A 27007-nucleotide genomic window follows, 5' to 3' on the forward strand; every position below is an offset into this window, starting at 1 on the left:
AAAAACTCTTGCTGGGCAGAGGAATGGGGGCCCCAGCCCTGTCTGGACAGAGGCCCTCAGCCTTTTGGGGAGGGAGGTCTGACACAGTCATGATTCCCCGGCTTAACTCCCTAGCCTCCAGTCAAGCCAGTAACTCAGAACACCTCTACCCTCGTGGGTCAGGTGCCAACTCTCCCTCTGGCCACCTGCGGGGGAGGAGTCACCTGCGGGGAGGAGCCCCGCCCACTTCTGGGCAACCTGAGACCCTCTGACAGGGCTTGGGAGCTCCGAGCATCCTGGTCAGGAATTCCCCTGTCTGGAGGCCACCGGACTGTCCCCAGTCCCAGGGGGATCGCCAGCCTGGTTCAGAGCCCCTTCTCCCGTGACAATGGGGACGGGAGGATCGGCCTGTTTTCGGGGATCCCCAGGACCTCCCGGGACCCCTGGGTGGTCGTCGCTGGTGAAATCCAGGCAGCGGGTCGGGAGGCGGGTTCACCGCCCGCCCCTCCACCCCCGGGCCAGGGGACCCCGCGGGGCCGGCCACCCTCCCCGGCGCGCCCCTCCCCTCGGGCGCAGCCAGCGCTCGAGTCCAGCTTTATTGGCCTAGGCCTCGGAGGGGCGCTGCTTGAGCGTGACCGAGGCGCCGCTGCTGACCATGACGGCGGGGTAGAGCGGCTCCAGGAAGGAGGCGAGGAAGCGGTAGAGGAGGCTCACGCCGCCAGCCACGCCGTAGAAGGAGAGGCAACCCGCAGCGCAGTCGAGCATCACGCCGAGCGTGCGGTGGTAGCCGCCGTGCAGCACCGTCTGCGTGTTGTTGTGCCACACGGAGAACTTGAGCGAGTCCCACTCCAGGCACCACGAGTAGGGATTGCGGCCCAGCAGATAGACGATGCTGCGGCGCGGGCGGCCGCCGAGCGGGGGGCTGCGGCGGTAGGTGACGCCCAGGCACACCCACGAGTTGGACACGTCGGCCTCCCAGTAGTGGCGGCCCTCGGCCAGGCCCCGCGAGCACAGCACCTGCGGCCACTGCTTGAAGCCCGGGAAGGGGCCGCCCGCCGCGAAGGGCTCCAGGAGGATGCCCAGGTTCAGCACCGAGTGGGTCTCCTTGAACAGGAAGAGCTCCTCGCTGGCTGTGGTGGGGTCGAAGTTCAGGTTGCAGTAACCTGGGCCAAGGGGGTATGGAAAAGGGGGCTAGGGTCCGCGGGCCAGGGAGCAGAGCGCTGGAGGTCTAGAGAGGGGAGGGCCAAAGCTCACAGCTTTGGCACAAAAGTCACCAAGTCCTTCCACCGCCAGCTCCCAAGAGTGGCCCCCCCATTCCCCTCTCTAAGTCTTCAACTCCGCCCGCAGGGGTGGACACTGTCTGGCTGGGTGCTGTCCAAAGGCCTGCCTTCCTAGAGAGGTGGACAGCCAAAAGTCCCCCTATCTGCCCTCCCCCCGACCAAACCCTAACAGGACCCCCTTTTCGGTTTGTGCAGGACACAAGACTGGGTGGGACTGAGGGAGCGTCAGGGGCTCCTGGAGGAGGTCGCTCAGAAGGGGTCATCAGAGGGTTCATCCACTGTGACCCTGGAGACCTCAGAGACATCACCGATGATTTCTTAGAGAGTCACTTGGTCCCTCACCCAGCCTGGGAGAGGGGCTGCAGGGACATTAACTGAAAAGGGAGCCTGACTGTAGAAGGGTCATCCAAGCTGGCTTGGCTAAAGTCCAGGGGAGGTCGGCAGGCACCCAGCTGAGGGCAGAGCCTGAGCCACATCAGGGCCACAGAGGGCTGCAGAGCTGGCCTCTGGGTGTTGGTGGAGGCCCTGCCACCCATGGGCGGGGACAGGACAGCCTTTCCCTTCCTCTTAGGGCCGTGGAGTCACAGACCTTCTGAGGTCTCTAGTCCAGAGTACAAGGTCAGGGCAGGAAAGACCTGGCATCTTTCTGGAGCCCTGGCCTGCATGGAGGCGGGGCTGGGTCGGTTGGGCAAACAAGGGCCCTGTTCCTTTCCTTCCCAACCTTGGGGCTGGACCCCAGGACTGAGGACTCACACTTGAGAAGTATTTTCCTGTCCACATCCGGGGGCAGCACCTCATAGGAGTTCATCTTAATGCCTGGGGAAGACGGAGGGGCTTTGCTGAGGACACTTTCACAGCCCAGTGCCCTTCCAGAGAGAGGCATGGGCTTTCAGGAGGTTGAGTCACCTGGACAAGGCGCACACAGACAGGCCCAGCTCTCTTACAAGTGCCTGGAATCCCAACCGCTGCCCTCGGAGCAGCCCATCCCCAGAAGGCAGGTGGGTCTCCAGTCGCCCCAGGCAAGCAGGTTCTAACTAACCCTTCAGGAGGAGCTGGTTGATGAAGCTGAGACCCATGTCCACCAGTCGGGTCCGGAGCTCCGCCAAGGTCTCTGGCAGCTGGAGGAAGCTCTGCTTCTCCTCACAGTTGGTGCCCATCAGGGGCTCTATGCAGGCAGGGAAGTGCTTCAGCCTGGGCAACTCCTGCAGGCAGGGAGGGGCTGGCAGTACCACTTGTTAGCCAGGCCCCAAGCAAGGGCCAGGGGCTTAGCGGTTCCCCAGAACCAGGAGGCAGGCGGGAAAGCTGCCCATGTTCAAACCTGGACAGCTTTCTCCCCTCCTCCTGGCTTTTCGGACATCTGAGTTAGGGCTGTCAAAGCCCCTGCAGTCCAGTGGACGTTGCGATGGGCCTGGGCGGTGGGGGTGGGGAGGGGCCTTGCCTGCAGAAACTGCTGGTCGCTGCGGTTGGCGAGCAGGCTGCGGAGCCAGATGCTGTCCCCCTCCAGCTTCAGGAGCCGGTTGTGACTCTGCTGGATGGAGCCGCCCAGCTTCCCCAGGGCGGTGGCCTCCTCTTTCTCCACGAAATCCAGCACCTTCACCTGCATCTGTTTGATCTCCTGGATGATCTCTGAGAAGCAGGTGTTCACCTCGTCCCGAGTCGTCTGGATCAATTTCTGGGGCAGGGGTGGAGGGGCAGAGAGGTGTCTTTGAGCCCCAGCTCCTTATCCTCCTTGTCAGGGCCCAGAGCTGGCTGAGGCATCACCTCTCGGTTCGCCTGGCCCCACAGCAGCCACTCCAAGCCCTTGAGAGGCCCCCTCAGCCTGAAGCAGGGCGCTGGGAAAGCCTGGGCTGGAGGTGGCGATGGGCCAAGCTTACCGAGAGAAAAGCCACCTGGCCCCGGTGCTTTTGGCTGTCGGAGGTGATGATCAACATCTGGTTCTCCACGTTGGCCTGGACCTTCCGAACTTCGACCTGGGGTGAGAAGGTGAGGTGGAAGAGGAGTGGGCCGGTGATTCAGAGAAGTGCCGTAGCAGAAGCCCTCTGCGGGCAGTCCCATGTCAGAGTTCAGAAGAAACACACCTCTTTAAAAAACCCCAAAAAACCCTTATTTAGCTGCATCAGGTCTTAGCTGCAGCACATAGATCTTTCCTTTCAGTACATAGACTCTCTAGCTGTGGCATGTGGGATCTTCGTTCCCCTACCAGCGATTGAACCTATGTCCCCTGCACTGCAGGGCAAATTCTTAACCACTGGGCCACTGGGGAAGTCCCACCTCTTATGTTCTTCAGAGGTCTGATGAGAATGAGGATGGGTAGGCTGAAGGGTAGATGACCCAGGGACACCCCTTTTTTGGCTGCGACGTATGTAGGATCTTAGTTCCCCAACTAGGGATCGAACCTGTGCCCCCTGAAATGGAAGTGCAGAGTCCTAACCACTGGACCATCAGGGAAGTCCCTCGGGGCCACTCTGCTCCTGTTCTCTCATTCCCTGAGAGACTCCCCATTCTTAGGGATCAGGTTCTCTGCTTCTGACAGCTGATGACCATAGGGTTCAGATCACAAGCAGCAGCTATGGAGGGGTTTGGTGATTTGAGAAGCCTGGGCGGGGCGCAGTGGGGCAAGCAGGGGTCGATCAGATGAGGAGCCCTTGGCTCCCTGGGGCAGTGCCACCAGGTCCAGGCAGAACTGTGTCCCCAAGTCCTTCCACATAAGCCTTTAGTCTCAGCTCCCCCAGAGGCTCAGCGGTAAAGAATCTGCACAAGGAGACACTCAGGAGATTCGGGTTTGATCCCTGGGTCGGGAAAATCCCTTGGAGGAGGAAGTGGCAACCCACTCCAGTGTTCTTGTCTGAAAAATTCCAAGGACAGTGGAGTCTGACAGGCTGCAGTCCATGGGGTCGCAGAGTCAGACAGGACTGAGCCTCTGAGCACAAGCACGTCCCCAGAGCGGGCGCTGTCACGATTCACAACCTACTGTAGGACAGTGGGTACCAGGTACCTGTCTGTGAACTGTTGCTGACCCACAGCAAAAGAAGCAGCTTGTGCCAGGCTGTAAATCAACACATTTCTCCCTTTGTTGAGAAGGTCCTGATGTGAAAAAATTGTCAGCTGAACTAAACAGTGGGGTGAGTCGGCTTAAGTTCTGGCCCAAGCTTCTTTCTTGCAGGTGGCTACGCTGGATAGCACAGTTCTAGAATATGTTTGATAGAATGTTTCAAATATAAGCACTCCAACAAAGAAAGCAATCCAAATGTAGAAAACCTAATTTGAAAATAGAAAAAAAGGAAGGGATTCACCCAACCTGACATGTTTGTATGTTGATATGTTACCTTTCAGCCATTCCTTTTTCTGTGCAAAAAAATTTTTAAATAGGATTCATCACAAATAACTTTGGATCCTTTTTTTAAAAAAAAATAAAGAACTAACCATTTTATTACATTTTTTTTTGAGTGCAGTGCACGGCATGAGGGATCTTCCCCCACCAGGGATAAACCCGTGCTCCCCTAAGTGGAAGCAGAGTCTTAACCACCTGACTGCCAGGGAAGTCCCTGGATCCTGATTCAATCCATCTGGTGGTGCTTCTTCATGTCTTGCCAGGACCCTTGTGAGCATCACTTTGGGTGCTTTAGTCACCAAGTGGTATCCAGCTCTTTGCGACCCCATGGACTGTAGCCTGCCAGGTTTCTCTGTCCATGGGATTTTCCAAGCAAGAGTACTGGAGTGGGTTGTCATTTCGTTCTCCAGGGGATCTGCCTGACTCAGGAATTGAATCCGGGTCTCCTGCACTGCAGAATTCCGAGCACCATTTTAATGGCTGGAGAAGGAAATGGCAACCCACTCCAGTGTTCTTGCCTGGAGAACCCCAAGGACGGAGGAGCATGGGAGCCTACAGTCTATGGGGTTGCAGAGAGTCAGACACGACTGAGAGACTAAGGACACTTTAATGGCTACAATCCTTTCCTTCCCGGAAAGGTGTGCCTGGAACAGAGGCCTCTTGCTCCTCGGCCTCCCCTCCCCCATTTACCCTCTCCCCATCCCCCTCCCCTCCCCCATCCCCCCTTCCCTTCCCCTCCCTTTCCCCTCCCCCATCCCCCCACTCCCAGCCCACCTCCTTGCGCGCGCGCTCCTCCTCCAGCGGGATGGTGTCGTGGTTCTTGTGCTCCTCCAACAGGCAGGCCCCGCACACGCAGCAGCCCTCGGTGCGGCAGTACAGCCGCCGGAGCTTGCGGTGCTTGCGGCACAGCCGGCTCTTGAGGTCCCACACGGGCTCCAGCAGCTGGTGCCCCTGGAACACCTGGTCCTCTAAGTGGCTGCGCAGGTGCTTCTCGCACAGGGAGGCCATGCACTGCAGGCACGACTTGACAGACTTGAGCTTCTCGGGGGCACAGAAGTCGCAGGGCACGTCCCTGGGCCCGGCCAGGCTCCGTGAGGACCCCAAGGTCTGGCCCTTGGCCTGGGTGAAGCAGGTCACCATCTCCTCCAGGATGACGTTCTTGCAGAGGCGAGGCCGCGTGGGGAAGCTCTCCCGGCACTGGGGGCAGTAGAGGGGCTCGCCCATGGTGGCCTGGTAGTCCCAGAAACCCTGGAGGCAGCTCATGCAGAAGTTGTGCCCGCAGGCCGTGGTGACTGGGTTGCGGAACACCTCCAGGCAAACAGGACAGAGGACTTGGTCCTCCAGCATGCAGAGACTGCTGTCATTCATCAGGAACTGGCCTTGGGGAGCTCCTGAGAGCTTGGCGGTGGGCTGCAGGGCTGGGGCTTGGTCCTGGACTGGCCCTGGGAAGACGAGGCAAAGCCAGGTTGAAGCCAGGGCGGGATTTGAGGGGCCTTTGAGGGGGACCCCTTTTCTTCTGTTGGAAGCAGCTGGTCTGCCCACGGGGTACCGGGACTCTGCCATTGGTCAACCCACACAGGGGCATAAACTGAAGCTTGTGTTTTTGTCCCTGCCCAAATTCCTGGAACAAATCTTGGACAAGAAGTTAGGTAGGCAGGAAGAAGTCACATGGTGACAAGGGAAACGAGCCGTTTCCCTGGCCCTTTGGGAGAAAGGTCAGCGTACAAGTACTTACGTGAAACTCTCTGCATGTCAAGGAGAGCCAGAGGCTTGCTGCCCTGTGGATGGAGGGAAGAGAACACCTGGGTGCTTAGGCCCGCGTTGGGGCGGGGGGCGAGGCCCCAGGTCTCCAGCTGCCGGGAGGTCTCCCAGCCCAGTGTGCCCCGACCCCAGCCCTTTACATCCCCCGAGGTTGTACGACCACCTCCTCACCTTTCCCTTTGGCTGCTGTTGCGTGGTCCCCCTATCGAGTTGGACCCCCTCCTTGAGACTGCCCACAGTTTTGCTCCTGATGTCACAATTCAAGCATGACCAGCCCCAGCCTTCTGCTTGTGATGTCAGCAGGGCAAAACAGACTCAATAAAGGAAGACATGAAGATAAGTAAATAGTAAAACGTGGTATTCCAGTTAATTAAAAAAACATACACATTACACTTGATTATTAACAATGTTGTGTGCCTCAGTTAACCATATATATTCATCTTCTTCCTGAATGTCTTTATAGGGTTATAAGCATTTTTAAAGCTTTTCATCATAGAAACTGATGGCAAATGCCTCCTAGAGTTTGAATAATGCTTTTTTGAGGGGCGGTGGGGTGGGGGTGGGAAGGACAAGGTAGTACATGGAAGGGGTTCTCAGTGGCACTAGTGGTAAAGAACCCGTCTGCCAAGCAGGAGACTTGAGTTGGATCCCTGGGTGGGGAAGATCCCCTGGAGAAGGGAACGGATGCCCACTCCAGTATTCTTTCCTGGAGAATCCCATGAACAGAGGAGCCTGGCGGGCTACAGCCCATGGGGTCGCGAAGAGTAGGGCACGGCTGAAGCGACTTAGCACACACGCACATGTGCACATGGAAATCTACTTTTAATATTTTCCAGGAAAATTTACTTCAGAAAAAAAGAAAGAGGTGCCGCCGGACATGCTGCAGTGGTGAGGGGTCCTGCCCGCCCAGGATACTGTTTGCTCTGGAACCTTCATTCCAGGCAGGAGACAGAGTCGCTGCTGCACCCAGGGCCCCTTGCAGTGGACGTGGGGGACTCAGTTTACTAAGCAGAGAAGGAAAGTGGCAACTAAGTGGCAGTGAGATCTTGGGCAAGTTGTTTCATCTCTTGGGACCTTGGTTCTCTGGTGAATCCACAGGGTTGTTGTAGAAGAGATCTCAAGGCTCATTCCTGGTTTGAAGTTGAGTGAGCCAAACATTATCCGATTGGTGATGCTCAAGATTGTTGCTTTCCACTGTGGTTCTGATCCTCAGAAGGAAAAGATGACTGAAGCTTAGGAGAGAGTCTCATCACTGCGACAGCTTCTTGTCAGTGTTTGTTTACCCAGCCTTCTCACCCAAGAAGATACACGCCCTGAAAAGTTTGCAGTGTGTCCCTCTTTCTGTTTTTTGGGCCATGCAGCATGCAGGATCTTAGTTCTCCGACCAATGATGGAGCCTGTGTCCCCGGCAGTGGAAGCACTGAGTCTTAAATCACTGGACCACCACGGAAGTCCCAATATGTTACTTAAAAAAATATATATATATATTTATTTGACTGCTCCAGATCTTAGTTATGGCATGTGGGATCTAGTTCCCTGACCAGGGATTGAAACTGGGCCCTCTGCCTTGGGAGTGTCTTAGCTACTGGACCAGTGAAGTCCTCCTTTTTACTTCTGAAGAATATTTTCACTTGGTAATTCTACATTGGCAGCTATTTTCTTTTCAGTATTTTGGAGATTTAATTCCACTATCTTTTAAAAAAAAATTATTTTTATTGTTATTTATTTTTTGGCCATGCTGCACAGAATATGAGATCTTAGTTCCCCCACCAGGGATCACCTTTCCCCGCTGCGTTGGAAGCATGGAGTCTTAACCACTGTGCTGCCAGGGAAGTCCCCTCCACTGTCTTCTGGTTTATATTTTACTGTTGAGAAGCTGACTGTCAGTCTTATTGCTGATTCTTTGAAGGTAACCTTTTTCTCCATTTCTGGTGACTTGTAAGGTTTTCTCCAAATGTGTTTTCATTTTGCCATTTCTATATTGTTGTTCAGTTGCTAAGTCGTGTTCGACTCTTTGTGATCCCATGGACTCCAGCATGCCAGGCTTCCCGGTCCTTCACTGTCTCCTGGAGTTTGATGTGTGTTCTTATTTATCCTCCTTAGGATTTGTAGAGCTTCTTTTATTTGGCCGCCTTGGGTCTTAGTTGTGGCACGTGGGGTCTTTCGCTGCGGTGTACGGACTCTCTAGTTCTGGCATTCGGGCATTAGTAGTTGCGACACGCAACTTAGTTCCCCAAACAGGGAAATCTTAAGTTTCCTATCAGGGATGGAACCCGAGTTCCCTGCGTTGCAAGGCAGATTCTTAACCACTGCATTACAAAGTGCCTGTAGGGATTCTGGAATATGAGGCTGCCTTTACGTATCTCAGAGGACCTTGATTACAGCTCAGCATTTCTACCCCTCTGCCTCTACCCAGGTTCCGATGAATACTCCCTTAGCCATTAGGCAGCTAGCTGCTTGGCTGTTTCCTCTCTGCCTCCAGAATTCCCCTCTCCCACTCAAGCAGCAGGACTCCAGGACTCAGCTTTCGTCGTCAGTGCCTCCGGTTGGATCCCTGGGTCGGGAAGATCCCCTGGAGAAGGGATAGGCTACCCACTCCAGTATTCTTGCCTGGAGAATCCCCATGGATAGAGGAGCCTGGCAGGCTACAGTCCATGAAGTTGCAAAGAGCAGGACACGACTGAACGACTAAGCCCAGTACAGCACATTTCCAGGCACAGAAACGGACGTTTGCTGGAGCCCTGATAGAAGCGAGAGCTGAGCACCACGTCCCTTCTGCACCTGCCAACTATCCCCTTCTCTAACTTCAGGGTCTCATTCAAGAACTTGGCAGCGTCTTCCAAACCCTCCCCCCTCCAATAAGTGCTTATCGGCTATCCATCATAATTGCACGAAGGAGGGCATATTTGGAGGGTGTTTTGCCAACTGTGTGGACAGTGCATGTGTGGAGCCTATCAGAATGAAATAGGAGGAGGAGCAACAGCCCAAGCTTAGACATAAAGCCATCCAAGAATATCCAAGGGGACTTGCTCACAATTTTCTTACAAGAAAGCTGAGAAAAACAAACTATTAGTCTTCTGTCCACTTCATGTGTTTTTCTAGAAATAATTAACAGAAAACCAACCGGTTAAAAATACTCAAATTTAGATATGAGACTTAGATTTTTTAAAAAATATGTATTTATCTGGCTGTGTCAGATTGTAGCTGTGACACTCGGGGTCTCTGTTGCCGCACACGCTAGTTGTGGTGGGTGGGCTTAGTTGCTCTGCGACATGTGGGATCTTAGTTCCCCGAACAGGGATCAAACCCATATCACCTGCGTCGGAAGGTGGGTTATTAACCATTGGGCCGTCAGATTTCTGAGCTGCCAAATGTGACATCTGACTTGGGGAAAATAAACAGGACACAAAAGCACAAAGGCAAGCCCACAAGGGCAAAAATATGACTCATGAGGGCAAAAGCTAGAATTGGTTAAACTGAATTTAATTTCCACCAAAAATCTCTTGGAAAACCATGACCTTAATGAAAATATTTTTAAGAAATAATGAAATAGAAAAGAATAATGTAATTGCATTGTATAGAATTAAACTGACTTCACAGAGTAGCGGTTCACTCCGGGGGAAAGCTTCACTGACGAGGATCATTCTGCGCGGTATGATTCTTATGAAAAATTCAGCTTTGGTCTGCCACCTGGGCTTATGACCGAGCAGATTCAGTGGACCTGAAATGATCTGTGAACAGTGCCGTATAGAGCCTCCAGCAAGTCCCAACAGGAGACTCAGCACGCGGACTCCAGGGTTTCGGAATAGACCCATGACTCCTTTTACAGCGACCCTCCTTTTGAGGGCTTCCCAGGTGGATCAGTGGCAAAGAGTCCTCCTGGAATGCGGGAGACCCGGATTCCATCCCTGGGTCGGGAAGAGCCTCTGGAGAAGCGCATGGCAACCCACCCAGTATTCTTGCTGGAGAATTCCATGGACCAAGGAGCCTGGCGGGTACAAAGAGTCGGACACAATGGAGCGACTAATTCTTTTTTCTTTCTTCTTTTGAGAAACAGTCCCTGCTCCCTCATCATGGGAATCAAGAGACCATATGGCCTGAGTTGCCCATCAAAACCTACAAAGCTAATCTGAGGGGTAATTAACATAGCCCAGAAATAGATGTGACTGTTTCTCAGACCTGGGAACAACGACTGTTTGCAGTGTCTGATGTTAGGGCTTCTTGGTCCATGGAATTCTCCAGGCAAGAATACTGGGCGGGTTGCCATGCCCTTCTCCAGAGGCTCTTCCCGACCCAAGGATGGAATCCGGGTCTCCCGCATTCCAGGCGGACTCTTTGCCACTGATCCACCTGGGAAGCCCTCAAAAGGAGAGTCGTGGCTTCCCTGGTGGCTCAGAGTAAAGTCATCTGCCTGCAATGTGGGAGACCTGGGTTCGATCTCTGGGTTGGGAAGATCCCCTGGAGAAGGAAATGGCAACCCATTCCAGTATTGCCTGGAGAATCCCATGGATAGAGGAGCCTGGTGGGCTGGAGTCCATGGGGTCTCAAAGAGTCCGACATGACTGAGCGACTTCACTTTCACGTTAGGGGAGAGGGTAAGATTGTCTTTGTGTAAAGAGTAGCTGCATCTTGTCACATGGAGGCATAAAGTTATTCTTACCATTTTGTATGAAGTTCAAATATACATAGAAGTGAGTTTATGGATACTGAGCAGCCCTGGCTGTGGTTCCTCTCAGTCCCAACCCACCCAGACTGCCGGGTGCTGCTGGGGCTGAGAAGCTGCCGTAAGGGACGTGTGAGGGAGCTGGGGGGAGAAAGGAGATGAGCCCCTTCCTGTTATCAGAGCAACCACAGCAGCGCAGCTTCACTCTGGCAGCAACAGCTGGTCCCGGCAGTGTGGTGAGCCCCGACGGCAGCATCCCTCACAGGGCCCCTCCTTGACTATGTACGCGTTGTATGTGTCTTTGCCATTCCCCAACCAGGGATCGAACCTGGGCCCACTGCAGTGGAAGTGTGGAGTCTTAAGCACTGGACCACCAGGGAAGTCCCGCCTCAACCTTTTATTTTTCATTCTGTTTAAAAATTTTATTTATTTTTGGCTGTGCTGGTTCTTCACTGCTGTGCAGGCTTTCTCTAGTTGGCGGTGAATGGGGGCTACTCCGTGGTGTGCGAGCTTCTCACTGCAGTGGCCTCTGCTCTTGTGGAGCACGGGCTCAACAGTTGTGACGTGTCAGCTTAACTGCTGCGCCACATGTGGAAATCTTCCTGGATCAGGGATCGAACCTGTGTCTGCTGCCTTGGCAGGTGGATTGTTTACTAATGAGCCATCACGGAAGCCCTGCATCCTGACCTTTAATAATGCCAACCTCTTTTCTTTGCTCCCCAGAATTGGAAACAAATGGGCTTCCCAGGTAGCTCAGTGGTAAAGAATCCACCTGCCAAGGCAGGAGATGCAGGAGACTTGGGTTTGATCCCTGGGTCGGGAAGATCCCCTGGAAGAGCAAATGGCAACCCACTCTAGTAATTCTTGCCTTGGAAATCCCATGGACAGAGGAGCCTGGTGGGCTGCAGTCCATGGGGTCACAGAGTCGGCCACGACTGAACAACTGAACATGCACACACACTTGGGAGCAGTAACTGTCCTGGGACCCCCACGGCTGACACCCGAGCTCCCAGGCCTTTTCCTTTCCCTCCTACTTACAACTGCTGTGGCCTCCTGTTGGAGCTGTTACAGCCACAGCCCCTCTCAGTACTTTTCCGTGTACATACCTCCTCCTCAGCCGTCAGCGCCCTGTAGGAGAGACGGCCTAACTCCTTCAGAAGATCCCGCACCCTGCCCAATGACTTAGGGATCAACACTTAAACCTTGTGTGACTGGATTCTCACCTCACGTTCTTCCTCATCCTCCTGGCAGAGAAAATGGGCACCCCATCACCTGTTCTCTTCCAGGAAGACTTCTTTCCCTTAAAGACCATCTCCCACTCCCCCGTCTCCTTCCTGCTCTCCTGCAGGAAGCCCGTCTGTCCCACCTTCTGTCCCTTGGCACTCTCTGGTCCTTTCAGATGCAGTGGAATGGAAGCCAGGAGAAAGAAGGTCCAGCCCCTTCCCTCCTCCCCGGCCCCCCAGGCAGTCTTAGCAGCAGGAGAAACGAGCACTCTGTAAGAAGCTCTGCTACAAAAGGGTGCAGTGACATTCCTCTCCTGAGGACAGTGTGAGAATCATTAATGTTGAGTGACAGGACTCCAGGAGCTCTGAGTATTGGGAAATACACACCAAAGGTTTCAAGATTCAGAAGTCTGTTTCATGTCTTTATTGACAAGAGGGGGGGGAAAAGGGGTCACAGCATTTCAGACTTTATTCAAAGACACAAACGGCAACAAAGGGCACCCACAAGTGACAGGCATGGTCCCTAAGGCCCGGCTCTAAGGCCATCCTGGAGGGTGTGGGTGACTTCTCAGCCCTTTCCCTCAGCATCTGTCTCTTCCTCCTCTATGCCTCATGGACACCCCTGAGATCAGTTAGAACTGTGCATAAACAAAGCCACTCCAGAGGAGGCTGGGCCCTGCCTGGCGGGAGTCGCCCACGTGGCGGCCCTGGGCAGCTGGAGAGCGTGGGGCACTGCTCACGTGACCCCCCCAGCCAATGGCCAGGCCTCTCTCTGGAGCGGTCAGCTGGGCTCTCCCCAAGGGAGCCGGCTTTCAAGAAAAAAACACCAACTTGGTTCATGAAGGACTTGGGTAAAATACTTTCCCAGAAACCTTAAGAAACAATCCCTCTCAGATTCCTGGAGCGCTGAAACAACTGAGGCCGTCGCTGGGTGGCCAGGGGAGGGAACCTGGGGAAAGGCGGCCCGCTGGTCCCTCCAGGCGCTCAGCGAGGGGCGCGCCGGTCTTCGCAGATTCCACGGCGGACCCGAGAAGCTCAAGGAGAAAGACGTGTCCAGAGGGGCTGGCCCCCTCTGCCCTCCAGCCTCCTTGCTCCTGCTCGCTGGCTTGGGACCAGAGGCTGGTTTTCAGACGAGCCCCAGGCAAGCAGGTCTGCTTGGGCTTGAGGCCCCAGATGCCAAGGCTTGCCTCCTTTCAGTCTGATGGTGCGAATTCCCGTTGACCAGAGTTCCTCATCCACCGTCTTCTGGTTGACGGCAGCTTTTCCTTGACATGTTCAATTTTTTTTTCCCCCTGAAAGAGGTCAGGATGGACACCTGCAACCATTCTGCAGGGGTAACTGTTTATTGTAGGTAGCAGTTCCGCTAACATTTTACAGTTGTAAGAATCCTGGGCACGGGCCAGACATCCGTGGTGCCGACATGCATGTTCACGCTGGGGTGCAGACACAGCGTGTCAGCAGGCGCCCCGGACACACACTTCTCCCCTACTCTACACACAGACGCGTGAGGGCAACATGAGGTTCCTGTCTGGGCAGGGGCCGGTCACAGGCTCGAAAGACACTTGGCACAGTCGATAGTCATTTTAAAGAAACCCTGAGCCCAGAGCCATGTGGTGAGCAGCTGAGCTGGGGGGCAGAGGGAACCTCAGCTTAGAGCCACGGGGTTTGAGGGATCTTTTATGAACAAAGCGCTCCCCACAGGCCCCTCCCCTTCTCTGGACCACCTGCCATACTGGGAAAGTCACCCAGGGAAAAGCCAGGGTTCTCCGGCCCCTTTGAGCTCCATGACTGCTCACCAAGACTCGGAAGCTCAGACAGCAATCCAGTTATGAGCTCTGAGGCTCGGCTCCTGAGTCGAACAGTGCTGGATCCTCGACACCTCGGTCCCCACAGAAGTGGCGGTGAGGGCCGGGTCAGATGAGGGGGTCCTGGGCCCGCCCGGCAAACGCACACACACTACGGCGGATGGGGGGGGCTCACGACCACTGCCAAGGTCAGAAACCGAGACACAAGTACCGCACTTTCGATCAAGGCATTTCCAAGACGACCACAAGAACAGCGCCACTTTTGATACTACCTATGTTTGGCAACTTTCAGAGAAAACGTCTGTCTCCACCCCAAGGCATCAGAGGGTCCAAAATCCCTTTATCCTCGGCCCCAGTTTAAAAAGTCAGGGAAGGAAGACGGGCCAACGGAGGGCAGGCAAAGGCTGCAAAGCGATTACACCAACTACCTACAGCTCTCACCAATCTATCTGACTCCATGCAGGGTACCGCCTGCCTTGAACCTCTTCTTGGGGAGAAGGTGAGCTGTCTGGGGCGGGGGTGGGGTGGGGTGGGGTGCCAGCTGCTGGAGAGAAATGAGGCAAGCCGAACATGGGGCAGCTGGTGGCCTGGATCCAGAGCTGCGACCCCCTCCATCCTCCCCTCCTCAAAGAGGCTTTGTTCATAGGAATGTGGGGGTGCTCTGGCGACTCTATCCTTCACCGAAACCTCAATTCAACAGCCTAAACCAGACTCCTCTGCGTCTGCTACGGTAGTCTGGGGTGTGTGGGAGAGAAAGGTGGTGTGATGAAGCAGCTGCCCACGTCCAGCAGGGCACACTCGGGTGAAAACATGGCACAGCTCAGGACAACCCTCTTACGTGCGCTCCGGCTTCCAAGAAGTACAGCATCTGCAAGGACCTAGGCCTTCCTCCTCCCTGCCCCATCTCGAGACAAGCTCCACCTGGGAACCCAGCCCAGTGCTCTTGGAGAGGTTTGTTACAACACCGGCTAAGAAAAGAAAAGCAGGTTTCTGAGAAGGTATTGTGCAGCCGAAAGTGGCATCTGTCTTCGGGTTCCTGTGGGTAGGGGTGGGGCTCCTTTGGTTTTGACCAGAACTCTCCTCTGCTGGGGGCCAGGCGCAGCTTGGCTTGGCAGTAGCTCGGTTACTGTACAGGAGCAAGACTGAACTTCACAGACGTGCTCGGTTGGGCGCGCTCGTCACTGGAGACTCGGGAGTTCACATCCGAGACCCTCTCTCCTGAAGAATCTGGAAGGGCAAGGCGGGAGAGACAGGCTTGGACCCTGGGTGTGCACTGCTTTTAGGTGGGGTGGCTTCCCAGCCCACTGAGGGAGGAGAAAGAGACTGGAGTCGCTTCCCACTGGACCCAGTGGAGCAGCAGCAGGACGACCCATTACCCCGGGAAGCGAGGCAGCACCCCCGAAGCACTGCAGTGTGAAGACGCTGGGGCAGGGCTTATGTGCTGCGGGGCCACCTCCCCTGAGCGGAGGAACACAGCCAGCTCACCACACGTGGTGGAGGACCACCGCAGGCGGAGGAGGACCACCGCAGGCGGAGGAGGACCACCGCAGGCGGAGGAGGACCACCGCAGGCGGAGGAGGACCACCGCAGGCGGAGGAGGACCACCGCAGGCGGAGGAGGACCACCGCAGGCGGAGGACCACCTCTCCTGAGCGGAAGGACACATCCAGCTCACCACACGTGGTGGAGGATGACCGCAGGCGGAGGAGGACCACCTCCCCTGAGCGGAGGGACACAGGCCAGCTCTCCACAAGTGGTGGAAGACCACCGCACATGGTGGAGGACCACTGCACAGGGAGGAGGACAACCGCACAGGGAGGACCACCTCCCCTGAGCGGAAGGACACAGCCAGCTCACTGCAGGTGGAAGAGGACCACCTCGCGCGGAGGAGGACCACCTCGCGCGGAGGGGGACCACCTCGCGCGGAGGGGGACCACCTCGCGCGGAGGGGGACCACCTCGCGCGGAGGGGGACCACCTCACGTGGAGGACCACCACACACAGTGGAGGATCACCTGACATGGAGGAGGACAACCTCCCCTGAGCAGAAGGACACAGGTCAGCTCACCACACGTGGAGGAGGACCACCTGTCCTGAGCAGGACACAGGCCAGGCTCACCATACACTGATGACGGAGAACCACTGTGGGTGTGTGTGCGAGGGGCACAGTGGAGGAAGGAGAGAACAGTGTGCAAGAAGCTCCCAGCAGCCTCAGGGAGTTGGGGTGCGGGGTGGGGGGGGGGGGCGGCCACAGAGGTGACCAAACACCTTTTCTCTTGAGAGAGAGAGAGAGAGAAAACGGTCTCTAACTATAAAGGCAGAATACTTCCAACTCTGAGTTTCGGACTTCTCACGTTATAGGAATCAGTGGCCATTAGCTTTCCTTCTTCACTGATCTGACAGAGCCCAGGAAAAGACTACCCTACTATAGTTCACGTGTCTTAAACTAAAAGCCTATGTCACTGCTTCAAAAATCCTGGTTTAAATGACATTAGTCAAAGGGCCACAGTGAAGGGGAAATGCAAAGCTGGTCTGAGAAGGAAAGGAAGAGCCGGCGAGCAGCAGTCCAGGCTGGCCGAGCAGGGGCTGGGAGCAGAGTCAGGGGCAGACGCCGGGCAGGGCGGCTCACCTTCGCCTTCTCGCTCGGCTCGATGACAATGCCGTTGGTAGAATTATTTAGTTCTCTGGAGACAACACAGAGGAACTCTGCCTGATCCTCGTTCCCATAGTTATAGGAAGATCCGATGCTGATTAGCTGATCAAACGAGAACACGGTCAACATACGAACAGGGATCTTAAAATACGTGCCACAAGAATCAAACCCTCTTCCTGACTGAGCTTTGTTTTGCTTCTCAAAGGACAAAGAATTCGCTGGGACTATCAAGGCCCCAGGGGATGCCTGGATCCAAGTTATTCACCAGAGCGGCACCGGCAAGGGTTTCCTGCTGTGGCCTGGCTTCCACCCCTGGCTGGTGGCTTCCACCCCTGGCTGGTGGCTTCCACCCCTGGCTGGTAGCTTCCACCCCTGGCTGGTAACTTCCACCCCTGGCTGGTGGCTTCCACCCCTGGCTGGTGGCTTCCACCCCTGGCTGGTGGCTTCCACCCCTGGCTGGTAACTTCCACCCCTGGCTGGTGGCTTCCACCCCTGGCTGGTGGCTTCCACCCCTGGCTGGTAACTTCCACCCCTGGCTGGTGGCTTCCACCCCTGGCTGGTAACTTCCATCCCTGGCTGGTGGCTGCCACCCCTGGCTGGTGGCTTCCACCCCTGGCTGGTAACTTCCACCCCTGGCTGGTGGCTTCCACCCCTGGCTGGTAACTAAGCCATGCAGCACAGCCACAAAATCAACCAACCGACCATACGAAAAAACATGAAGCCTTAAACAAACAAACAAACAACTTTGTCTTTAAAATTTCATACCAGAGAAAAAATACTTCTAAAGTGGACGTGTGACATTTTGCAACCCAAAGCTGAACAAGAACGAGGCGCACACAGAATTGATTCTGCCGTGGAAGATAACTGTGAGGAGTCACCCAGTATTGGTGCTGAAGACAGAGAAGCCTGTGTTTGGTCTATAATGTAATACTGTTAACCCAGTAACGGTCATTTAAGGCAACTATATGGTTACAGTTCAGCTGACCTCTTAAACTCTACACAGAAACAAGCATGATTCATTGAATTTATAATATGGTCGTTCGAGTCATGCTCAGCTTCCCTGTGTGTTTTGAAGACAATAGATGAACAACTCTGCCATCTAATGGAAGAAAACCGTAAAATCCTGGTTCTTAGATGCTTTGTTTCGATGCTGTGCTTTTGAGCACAAAGCTAAAGAACAGAAACCCACAGGCTGCCGGGGAAGGACCTCGCCAGGCTCCAGCTTGTCTGAGCCCTTCATGCCATGCCTGCTCACCACACCACGTGAACAGGGAGGGTCACTGCTAAACCCTGGTCTTCTTCAGCTACTTATTCTAGAATGTGTCAACAAAGCACTTTTGAAAGGAATCCCTGAAGGAGAAAAACCCAAAGAGGTACTTTCAAGCCTAAAGAAGCTGGCTGGCTCCCTCTGGGCAGAATCACGCGCAAGTTCTGGACATGAAGCCTGGAGACGTGACACCATTCTGTTTTACCCAGCTCATCACACCCTACCATGCAGAGTCCACACAGAAGGGCTCTTTTCCCCTAGCCCCACCCGACTCCTAGGGTGACTAACTGGCTACATAGTGACAGAGTGTGGGCTCCTAGGCTGATACACCCTATGATACGTTGTTGTTTAGTTGCTAAGTTGTGCCTGACTCTTTTGCGACCCCATGGACTGTCACACACCAGGCTTCTCTGTCCATGGGATTCTCCAGGCAAGAATACTCGAGTGGGGTGCCATCCTCCTCTCCAGGGGATCTTCCCAACCCAGGGATCGAATCTATGTCTCCTGCATTGGCAGGTGGATTCTTTACTAGTGAGCCACCAGGGAAGCCCCAAGAAACATTACCTGTTCGAATTTCCAACCATCAGACATAGTGGATACCATCTGTGTGAGCTCCTCCTCTTGGCATTGCAGGACTCTGTACACGTGCTTCACGGGGCCCTGCGACAACCACATACAGGCTCTGAGCAACAGTTTCAGGGACACAACAGTTTGCAGCTGCCTTGGTGAAGTTCTTCAAAAGAATAGACTGGAAAGGAGTGTGATTGGAATTTTTTTCTTGGCAGCCACCACTACCCCCTTTCAAGCCGCTCTGTAGTTTCTCAATAAAAACTTATCCGAGGAAAGAAAGACAGAGAAAATACAGGGTCCGAGAACATGAATAAAACAAAATGATCGTGAACTTCAGAAATATGAATTATGTGAGCGGCCATGCTGATCAAGTTATGACTTCATCTGTTTCCCAAAGGAGAAAACAGAGTAAAATTACTCAGGACAAAAAGGTCACATTTTCTTCTTCAGTCTTTACAGCTGATGCACATGCTGAAAATGATACCTTATATGGAAACAATACATTGAACAGGACTCTACAGGGTACAAACGCTCAAGCTATTTTACCCTCTGCTGAAGCTACCTGGAACTGTTTCAGTGCTACACGGTAACATTCCTGTGACAGACAAGCCTATAATAAAAAACAAATACTTGGCCTTTGTTGGTGGTTCCTGGCACAGACCTCCGAAAAACTATGTCAACTCCTGAGCCGTAGGAGTGTCTTTTGTATGCTAATAAGCTGGTCACCAGAAAGACCCAGGGGGTTAGAGGGTTAGAACTTGTGGCCCCACTCCCTGACCATGGGGAAAGGAGGAGAGACCAGAGATTGATTTCAATCACCAAAGGCCAGTGATACAGACAACCTTTCCTACCAAATGAACCATCCTGAAGAATCCCTAAATGACGGGGTTCAGGGAGCTTCCAGGTTGGCACACACATCCATGTGCTTGGTGGTGGAGGTAACGGATGCTGGGGACTACACGGGGACAGAGGACCCTTTAGGCCTTCATCCCATGAATCACTTCATCTGGCTGTTCATTTACACCCTTCATAATAAACTAAAGTAAGTATAGCATTTCCCGAGTTGCACCAATTATTCTAGTGAATTACTGAACATGAAGGAGGCATTGTGTGAACCCAGATCCCAACTAGCATCCGTGCCCCGGGCAGTCTGACACTGACTTGGGTGGTCGGTGTCAGGACAGAACTGAACTGTTGATCACCTGGAGGGTGTCAAAGATGAGAAAGGTCGTGTGCTGGCCAGACTCAACTCTCTAGAACAGAAGCTAGATCAGGAAGCCAAAAGGCTAAGCAACTGAGATGGATACCCCAGAGCCACAGTATGAAGGCCCCCACGCTTGACCTACATCGACACTTGTGACCTGGCCCACAGGGAACGAGAAGCCGGTTGTGAGACGGCTAAGGTGGCTGCAGGGAAGCAGGCTCGCCAGATGTGTTCCTGTTCACAGGACAATTCCAGGCGCACAGGATTCAGTATTTAGCAGTCAGGGACCATCGGTGTTGGGTCCAAAGCTGCACACTTACTGCCCATCCAAGAGGGTGAGAGAACCAAACAGCAGCCCAGGTTCAGAACAATGACGCCCAGTCACGGAGCACGGGTCAGTTACCTTCTATCGGATTTTAAGACAATCTGTACCATTTTCTTAAGAATGATGAAAACTTAGCCCATTTTTAAAAGGATGAGCTGGCTTCAGCTGTCTGGAAAACTGGAACAATCTGGGAAATACTGGACGAATGAAAGCAGCTGCTAAGCACCGAGGGCTACAGGCTCCAGGTGCTGTGCCCGTCTCTTCTAGTCTTCACTGCAGACCTGGAAGGCAGGTGTCGGCTTCTTTCCACACAGAGGACACTGGTATTCAGGGCACAATGTCTTGCCCAAGCAGTGTGGTGACTAAGTGGACTGGAGGTGGAGCCTGGATACGAGCCCACATCCGCCTGACAACACTACAGTCTTTCTCGTATACTTTGTCCTTCTGAACGAGGTTCCATTCAATAAGGTGCTAAGATGAAAAAAAGAAAATTCCTTCCATATAAAACATAGGACAAATCTTGTGACAATTTCAACCCCAGCTGCGCACCGCGGCAACGACCAGGCGTTTCACACTGTAAGATGCAGAGCATCACGAAGAGCCGACGGTGGACGCAGCCGTCAAAGTCCCAGTTATTAAGATAAGCCTCTTCTTTACTCTCCTCTTCCCAAGTAAACCATCACCACTCTCAAATGCACCAAGATCCACCTCACAGCAAAAAACGCTTCCGGGGACAGCAGAGTAATAGGATGTGGCAGCCACTGAAGAGAAGCAAGGCCACTGAAAAAAACTGGGGAGGCCCTCTACATCCTGGGCTTCACCTGACTGCCTGCCAGGCGTGTCTCCTTTCAACACAGACAAGATGAAGCAGACACCGAGTTTGAGGAGACAGCCATGGAAATCCACACGCAGCCTTAAGGTGATGTGGGACAAATGTAAAAGGGGACATCTTTGAACGACATCAAACCCATTGCCCACCCAGAGTCCCACTAAATAAAGGGGACAGGTGGAAAGATCAGTTAACTTCAAAAGGGTCTTGACATTCCTAGAGTAAAAAAGCTTCCAGCTAGGTATAAATCCATGAGCCTCAAAATGGAAAAAACTAATTAACTTAATTACTGTCATCAAATAAAAACCTTACAACACCCTCAAGGAATTCACTGATGGCGAAGAACTGAGATTGTTCAGGTGCCATTTGAACGGTTTCAAATTTTATACTTGATGGTACCATCAAAACTTGTATTAAGCAATCAAAGGTTTGTTTAATGTGAAAAACTGAGGATGGATGAGATTCGCAGAATGTCTAAGCTATTACATATCTGTCACAGTGAAAGAAGCCACGTAAACACACCAGGAGATGGCAAAAAAACCGGGGACACTAGATCATATTCCACATGGTAACCTGCAAACCAACTATGAGTTCGTCTTTGAACATTAAAAAGCAGCCTTGTATCCCAGGTTTCAGCACACAAACACACAAAAAAGCCTTTCAGCCACTGGCCAGATGGAGAAGAAATAAATGAGTAATCCTCCTTTCCACCTTCGCAAAGTGCTGGAGATAAAACAGAGAACAGACTTCATTATCATAGGGGTCAGGTGTTTATCCAGATAATTCCATTCAGAGCCAGAAAAAAAAAAAACTGATTCATGAAGTCTAACACAGAACATGCAAGGAACAAGTTTCTACTTTTGAAATTCTGTATTACGATAGATCTCAAGAAAGCAACCATCACCAGTATCTGAGGAACAGGAGACAAGTTATGCTGGAGTCGGACTCTGTCCCATTAGGGCAGTTAAACCCTCTTAAAATACCTGCCTGTTTTTCCTGCTAGACTTTAAGCTTCTTGAGGGCATGGACCTCCTATCAGTCGGGGTTCCCAGGGCCTATCAGAAGTTACTGTGGCCACTTGCTTAAGACTGACAATGGGTGATGTGCCATGAAACGAGCGACGTGTGCCTCACTGCCTTCCCTGCTCTAACTACACAGCAAATTCGGCTGGATTTTTGTCACCTAATCTACTAAGAAAATCTGGACTTCCTAAAAGAAAGAAAAGCTTGGTATTATTTTCTTAGAAGCATGATTCATAAGCCATGTGCGAAGTCTATGCCATGCAAGTGTCTGTTAGCAGCTGGCTGTTGACACGGTCACAGGCTGAAGGCTGGTCCTCACAGAGAAGCCAACAGGTAAACAGGTAGAAGCAAGACCTCGCTCGGCCCCCATGTGGACATGGAGCGAGGCAGATGCTCTGCTGGAGGGAACAGGCTTTGAACCTCAAGTACGGTGACTCCTCCCACTGCCATATGGCAAGCAGCCACTATTTCCCGTTCTTCTAAGGGGACATGGGCCTGTTTCGTTCTCTTTGTGATTTCTCCTCTGTTTCCCTGTTCTGAACAAGTCTGGCGGAATATGTGCTGCCTGTCTGGCAGATGGACCGTATGCCAAACGGAGACCTCTGGCTCACAGGGGAGACGCAGGGCTCTCAAATGGTACATTGTCCGTTTCTAATCACCCCAGACATGGGGACGAAGACTGACACATGGGACATTTTCTTCTTAAGAGCTCAAAACCCATTACCTGTGAAGTTCTGTTCTCGTTGTCCCGTATTCTTTCCTTAACCAGTCGCACGAGAGATGCAATGTTGTAAAACTCCGCTTCCTCCAGCACACCTAGAAGGAAGACCGACCCGAGGTTAGAGGTGTGTGAACTCCCCAGAAAACAGCAGAAAGAGGCTGGAGAACACGAGCTTGCTAAGAACTGCATCTCTCACTGCAAGTCTCATCTCCCTCCTGCAGCCTGGGGAGCGCTCCTTTGCTTTTTTGCTGGGTGCCTGTGACCTGTTCCCGAACGTCAGCAAGGCAGGCGCAAGGATCTGCTCTGTTTACTGTTTCGCCCCTGCGGTTCCCACCTGCCACCTCCCCTGGCTCTTCCTGCTCCTGCCCATCAGCTGCAGGACGCGTTAACCATATGTCACTCAGTTCCTGGAGCTAGTCCTGCTAGATAACTCTTGAGCTTGCAATTGCTACCCAGTTTGTCCTAAAAGTGACCAATGTCTCTCTGTGTAAGTGTAAATTTATGTGGACCAGTAAAGCAATTATCCTTCAATTTAAAATAAATAAAATTTTTAAAAAAGAAAAAAAAAATTATGTGGACCAAATTTAACAAGATGCTTATTATCTGAGCAATGTAAAAAGCAGTCAATGAAAGAATCCCATGCACAGGACTTCCCTGGCAGTCCAGTCGTTAGGGTTCAGTGCTTTCATGGCCGAGGGCCCAGGTTCAATCTCTGTTCAGGGACCTAAGATACTGCAAGCTGTGTGGCATGTCAAAAAAAAAAAAGAATCCCATGTTTAACAAAATCAAAGATCTGGGACAGGACAACTAAATGGGATGTGTGATCCTGAACCAGGAAAAATGTTGCTATAAAGACTTTTGTTGCAACAATTGACAAAATTAGAAAGTAAGCTATAGTTAAAGTGTTTATCAATATTAAATGTCCTGAATTTGATAACTATATGGTGGTTACATGAGAGAATGTCCTTGTTCTTGAGAAATAGACCGAGAAGCAGTAAGGGGTCAAGTCTGTAATCTAGACTCAAGAAGTTCGGAAATAAAACTGTGGAAAGGAGAGAGGAAGGAGGGGGGAGGAGGAGAGAGAGAATGAATGAATGATAATGCAAATATAACCAAAACTGTTGCTTTTGGTGAATCTGGATAAAGAGAGTTCTTTGTACTATTTTTGCCCTTCAAAATCTTTTTTTTTTAAGGCGTTAGAAAAGATGCTTAAGATTCTTCTTTTGAAGAAACAAGACTACCCATGAGCTGGTAATTTCTGTGGATGGTGGATGCACGGAATTTATTGTACTATTCAGTTACTTTGTACGCATTTGAAATGTTAAAAAAAAAGGGGGGGCATTAAAAATAAAAAAGGAGACAGATTGCTCTTTTGACTGGTTGTAACAGCAGTGCTCTTCAGCCGTTTCATTAGCGAGCACAGCCATTTCAGCTTTCTTATGCAGAAAGAATGCTCCCAGGTCAGGGTGCCCTGCATCAAGGGACAGGCTCCCATCTTCAACTGAATGTCTCAGGGAGACGAAGATGGCCTTTTAGAAAGACGTCTAGACCCACTTATAGTTCAAGTGCCCTACAAACCAAAAGGATGAGTCAACTAATGATGCCCCTGACAATGGGCTGGAGAATGAATTAGGTCAGATGCAAAAATCTACAAGGAAGCATGAGACCAGTCTTAAAGAAATGAGGCCAAACCTTCATTATTCTTTTTTTTTTTTTAACAGCTGCAAGTTCAAACTAAAATTGAAAGAATAAATACCTAAATGTCAGAGATTTGCTGTTTCAGGCTGTGGATATTCACTGCTAGTAATAAGGCAATGTAAAAAGAGGTCCTGATAATTTTGCAGGTCCAGAAAAAACTCTACCTCCAAAGCTGAGCTGTGTCTCTTCCTTCTCCCAAAGGAGGATGAGAACAACGGGGCTCCTCCAAGACCCTCTCAGACTAGATGAAGTGATTGGAGGAACCCTACTTATGTTTAAAAAGCTTTGCTTCCTGTGCACCTGAGCCTGCTAAAAATCTCAAAATTCAAATCTCAGGACTTCCCTGGTGGTCCAATGGCTAAGACTCCGTGCTCCCAAGGCAGAGGGCTCAGGGAACCAAGATCCCACATGCCACACAGCATAGCCCTCCCCCCACCAGAAAAAAAAAAAACCTGTGAAAAATACATTCCAATCTATGAAACAGCTTTAAAGATTTGACCTGAATTTTGAAGATACCCAGCACAAACAGTGTCCTTACCTTCTTCTGCCAACTCCTTTGTAATGATGAGCTTCCCATGGCGGAGGTAGTTTAGGATTGGACCAAAGTAGGTAGGGTCCCTGTCAATCAGATAGGCCCCTGTCTCGTCCTGCCAACCAAACACAAGGGTATCACTGTGGAGCTTTCATGCTAAATTAGGGCAGGGTCTCCACCTGTCTGTCACAATTCACAAGTGAGAGGGCAAGTTCTATTAGATGTTTATCACTAACTACTGGCAAGAAGGCTAGCTTTACGGGTCTTATACGTCAAGATCATTTCTGGGAGGGTGTTGCAGATGTATAGTCATATTCGTTATCTAGGCGTTGACTTGAACTTCTAAAATCTTTACTCAGACACGATTACCAATCTCTTCTCAGCCTTTCGGGTAAGATCAAGCGTAGATACAACTACCAACATTCTTCCTGTGGGATATTTGTTATAATGAAACAGAGGAAGAAAATGCCACAGCTGCGTGATCTAAATTTCTGCTTGAGACATTCTGACTTCTCTGTTGTCCCTGAATCACATTCCTAATTCTAAGAAAACCTCTGTTTATTTGGCAGTGCTCCTGAGCTGAGGGCCAACGGCAGTGGGAGTCTGCGTTGGCAGCTGTAACTCACACACTCCAGATCTGTGCCCAGAGGAAGCTTGGCATGGCCGGGACTTGGCTCTGAGCAATTTTAATCCTACTCATCTTTACAGTAAAGGGAACAAGAAGAAACTGGTTTCTACTGCAACAAAGAAGATTCAGGACAGATAAAATCGTTCCTTTATAATAAGTTAGGGCAGGACAGTTTGCCTTCAATCTGAGATGACAGGAGAGGTAGCAGATGAATAAATGAAACTAACCAATGTTTACTTGACCCTAACTGTGTTGCAAGGGAACAGCTAAGCGCTACATGGGATACAGGCGATGCAGGCAACAGTCAATGCTTTTAAGTCAGAAACTAAAAGATGAACGTGTAAAGTTAAAAAAAAAATCAAACAACTCAAACTGAAAATCGGTTAAGCGTCTTGTCACCTCTCAACTCTTTGGTTAGCAGCCGTGCATCTTGCCCAATGGCACTCTCTGGGTTTCTTTTTCCCTGGTCTTAATCTGTCAGCTTAGGTTTGCACTGGCAAAGGACAAGCTCTTTCCTAGGAACGTATCTGAGCTCAAACCGGGACCTAAAACAGTGACAGTTACCAAATACGAGCCCAGAGACCAGGACCACAGGAAAGTGTGGAATCACGACAAGCGCTTCCTGCAACTGTCGAAGCCATCATCACACCCAGGCTTTCACCCAACTTGGCACAGGGGTCGGAGCGGAAGTCTCACAAAGCTACCTGGATGCCTTAGCTCGCCCTGACCCAATTCTGGATGCGTCTGCCATAGGCGCTGAGGGTCTTGACGAGGAACCAGGGAAACAAGGAAGTCAGGAGAAAACTCACGCAGACCTGAGGGGCTGGGATGAGGTGCAGAGAGGAAGGGGAAAAGGGGTGTGGAGCGGACGCTCAAGGGTGAGGGTAGGCACAGCGCGGGGAAGCAGCCGCTGAGAACGAAGGGTGCGGTCAGAGAGAAAGTCTGCGTGCGTCTGGGGCTGGGGCAGAAAAGCCCCCAGGGCTGGCTGGCTGGGAAAGACGAGGAGGAGGGGGTCCCGGCCCCAGGTGCCTTCCGGAGAGAGGCGCGTCGCAGGAAATCCGGGGACCAGCCTGGGAGGAACGAGGGGGTCCGAAGGCCAGGGGCGCGCCCGAGGGCGGGGCGCACCTTGTCCGAGTCCAGCTCCGGGTCTTCCTGGCAGCAGAGGCGGCAGAGAAAAGACTTGGGCTCCCGACCTAGGGTCTGCCTGGTGGTCACGAAGTAGGTGCCGCCCACGTTCAGCCGGACCCAGCGGGCCGCGCCACCGCCCCCTGTCCGCTCTGGCGGCCCGGGACCCGGCTCCAGCGGCTGCGCGGCGGCGGCAGGGGGCGGGCGGCCGTGCCCGCGGGACGTGGGGCCAGCGGGGCGAGGGCTGGGGGGCCCGCGGCCCGGGCCGCCCCCATCGCCCAGCCCGCTCCCGCCGCCCCCTCCCAGCCCCGCCATGGCCGGGTCGAGCTGCAGCTCCGCCATCTTGGGCCACCGCCGCCGCCGCCGCTTGCTGCCCGCGCGCCGCCGGGCCGG

The 27007-nt window shown here is 52.7% G+C and overlaps 2 protein-coding genes across 2 annotated transcripts; both read right to left on the reverse strand.

Annotated features, from left to right (window-relative positions):
* Positions 1 to 582: 582 nt before the first annotated feature.
* Positions 583 to 12254, reverse strand: LOC128065473 (E3 ubiquitin/ISG15 ligase TRIM25-like). The gene is made up of 9 exons (XM_052658647.1): positions 12238 to 12254; positions 12121 to 12142; positions 6326 to 6368; positions 5365 to 6032; positions 3134 to 3229; positions 2698 to 2931; positions 2299 to 2461; positions 2013 to 2075; positions 583 to 1142 (listed from the first exon to the last, which is right to left on the reverse strand). The coding sequence occupies exons 1-9, from the start codon at positions 12252 to 12254 to the stop codon at positions 583 to 585; spliced, it is 1866 nt and encodes a 621-aa protein (XP_052514607.1).
* A 392-nt stretch (positions 12255 to 12646) lies between these two features.
* Positions 12647 to 26956, reverse strand: KCTD2 (potassium channel tetramerization domain containing 2). Its single transcript, XM_052657568.1, has 6 exons — positions 26615 to 26956; positions 24868 to 24976; positions 22635 to 22726; positions 18525 to 18620; positions 16670 to 16795; positions 12647 to 15269 (listed from the first exon to the last, which is right to left on the reverse strand). Exons 1-6 carry the CDS (start codon positions 26954 to 26956, stop codon positions 15240 to 15242), a joined length of 795 nt encoding a protein of 264 aa, XP_052513528.1. The 3' UTR covers positions 12647 to 15239.
* Positions 26957 to 27007: the final 51 nt, after the last annotated feature.

The sequence above is a fragment of the Budorcas taxicolor genome, chromosome 19 (genome assembly GCF_023091745.1).
Source record: "Budorcas taxicolor isolate Tak-1 chromosome 19, Takin1.1, whole genome shotgun sequence".
Classification (NCBI taxonomy): Eukaryota; Metazoa; Chordata; class Mammalia; order Artiodactyla; family Bovidae; genus Budorcas; species Budorcas taxicolor.

What these genes read in the sequence shown, in the direction of transcription:
- LOC128065473 (XM_052658647.1), bottom strand. An exon ending in GCGACCAGCAGTTTCTGCAG is followed by an intron (nt 2,462 to 2,697) that starts GCAAGGCCCCTC and finishes CCCTGCCTGCAG; the next exon opens with GAGTTGCCCAGGCTGAAGCA. An exon ending in CAGGAAAATACTTCTCAAGT is followed by an intron (nt 1,143 to 2,012) that starts GTGAGTCCTCAG and finishes CCCTTGGCCCAG; the next exon opens with GTTACTGCAACCTGAACTTC.
- KCTD2 (XM_052657568.1), bottom strand. Translation starts at nt 26,956, where the DNA reads ATGGCGGAGCTGCAGCTCGACCCGGCCATGGCGGGGCTGGGAGGGGGC. An exon ending in CGGAGCTGGACTCGGACAAG is followed by an intron (nt 24,977 to 26,614) that starts GTGCGCCCCGCC and finishes TTTGGTTGGCAG; the next exon opens with GACGAGACAGGGGCCTATCT. An exon ending in AAAGGAGTTGGCAGAAGAAG is followed by an intron (nt 22,727 to 24,867) that starts GTAAGGACACTG and finishes TCTTCCTTCTAG; the next exon opens with GTGTGCTGGAGGAAGCGGAG.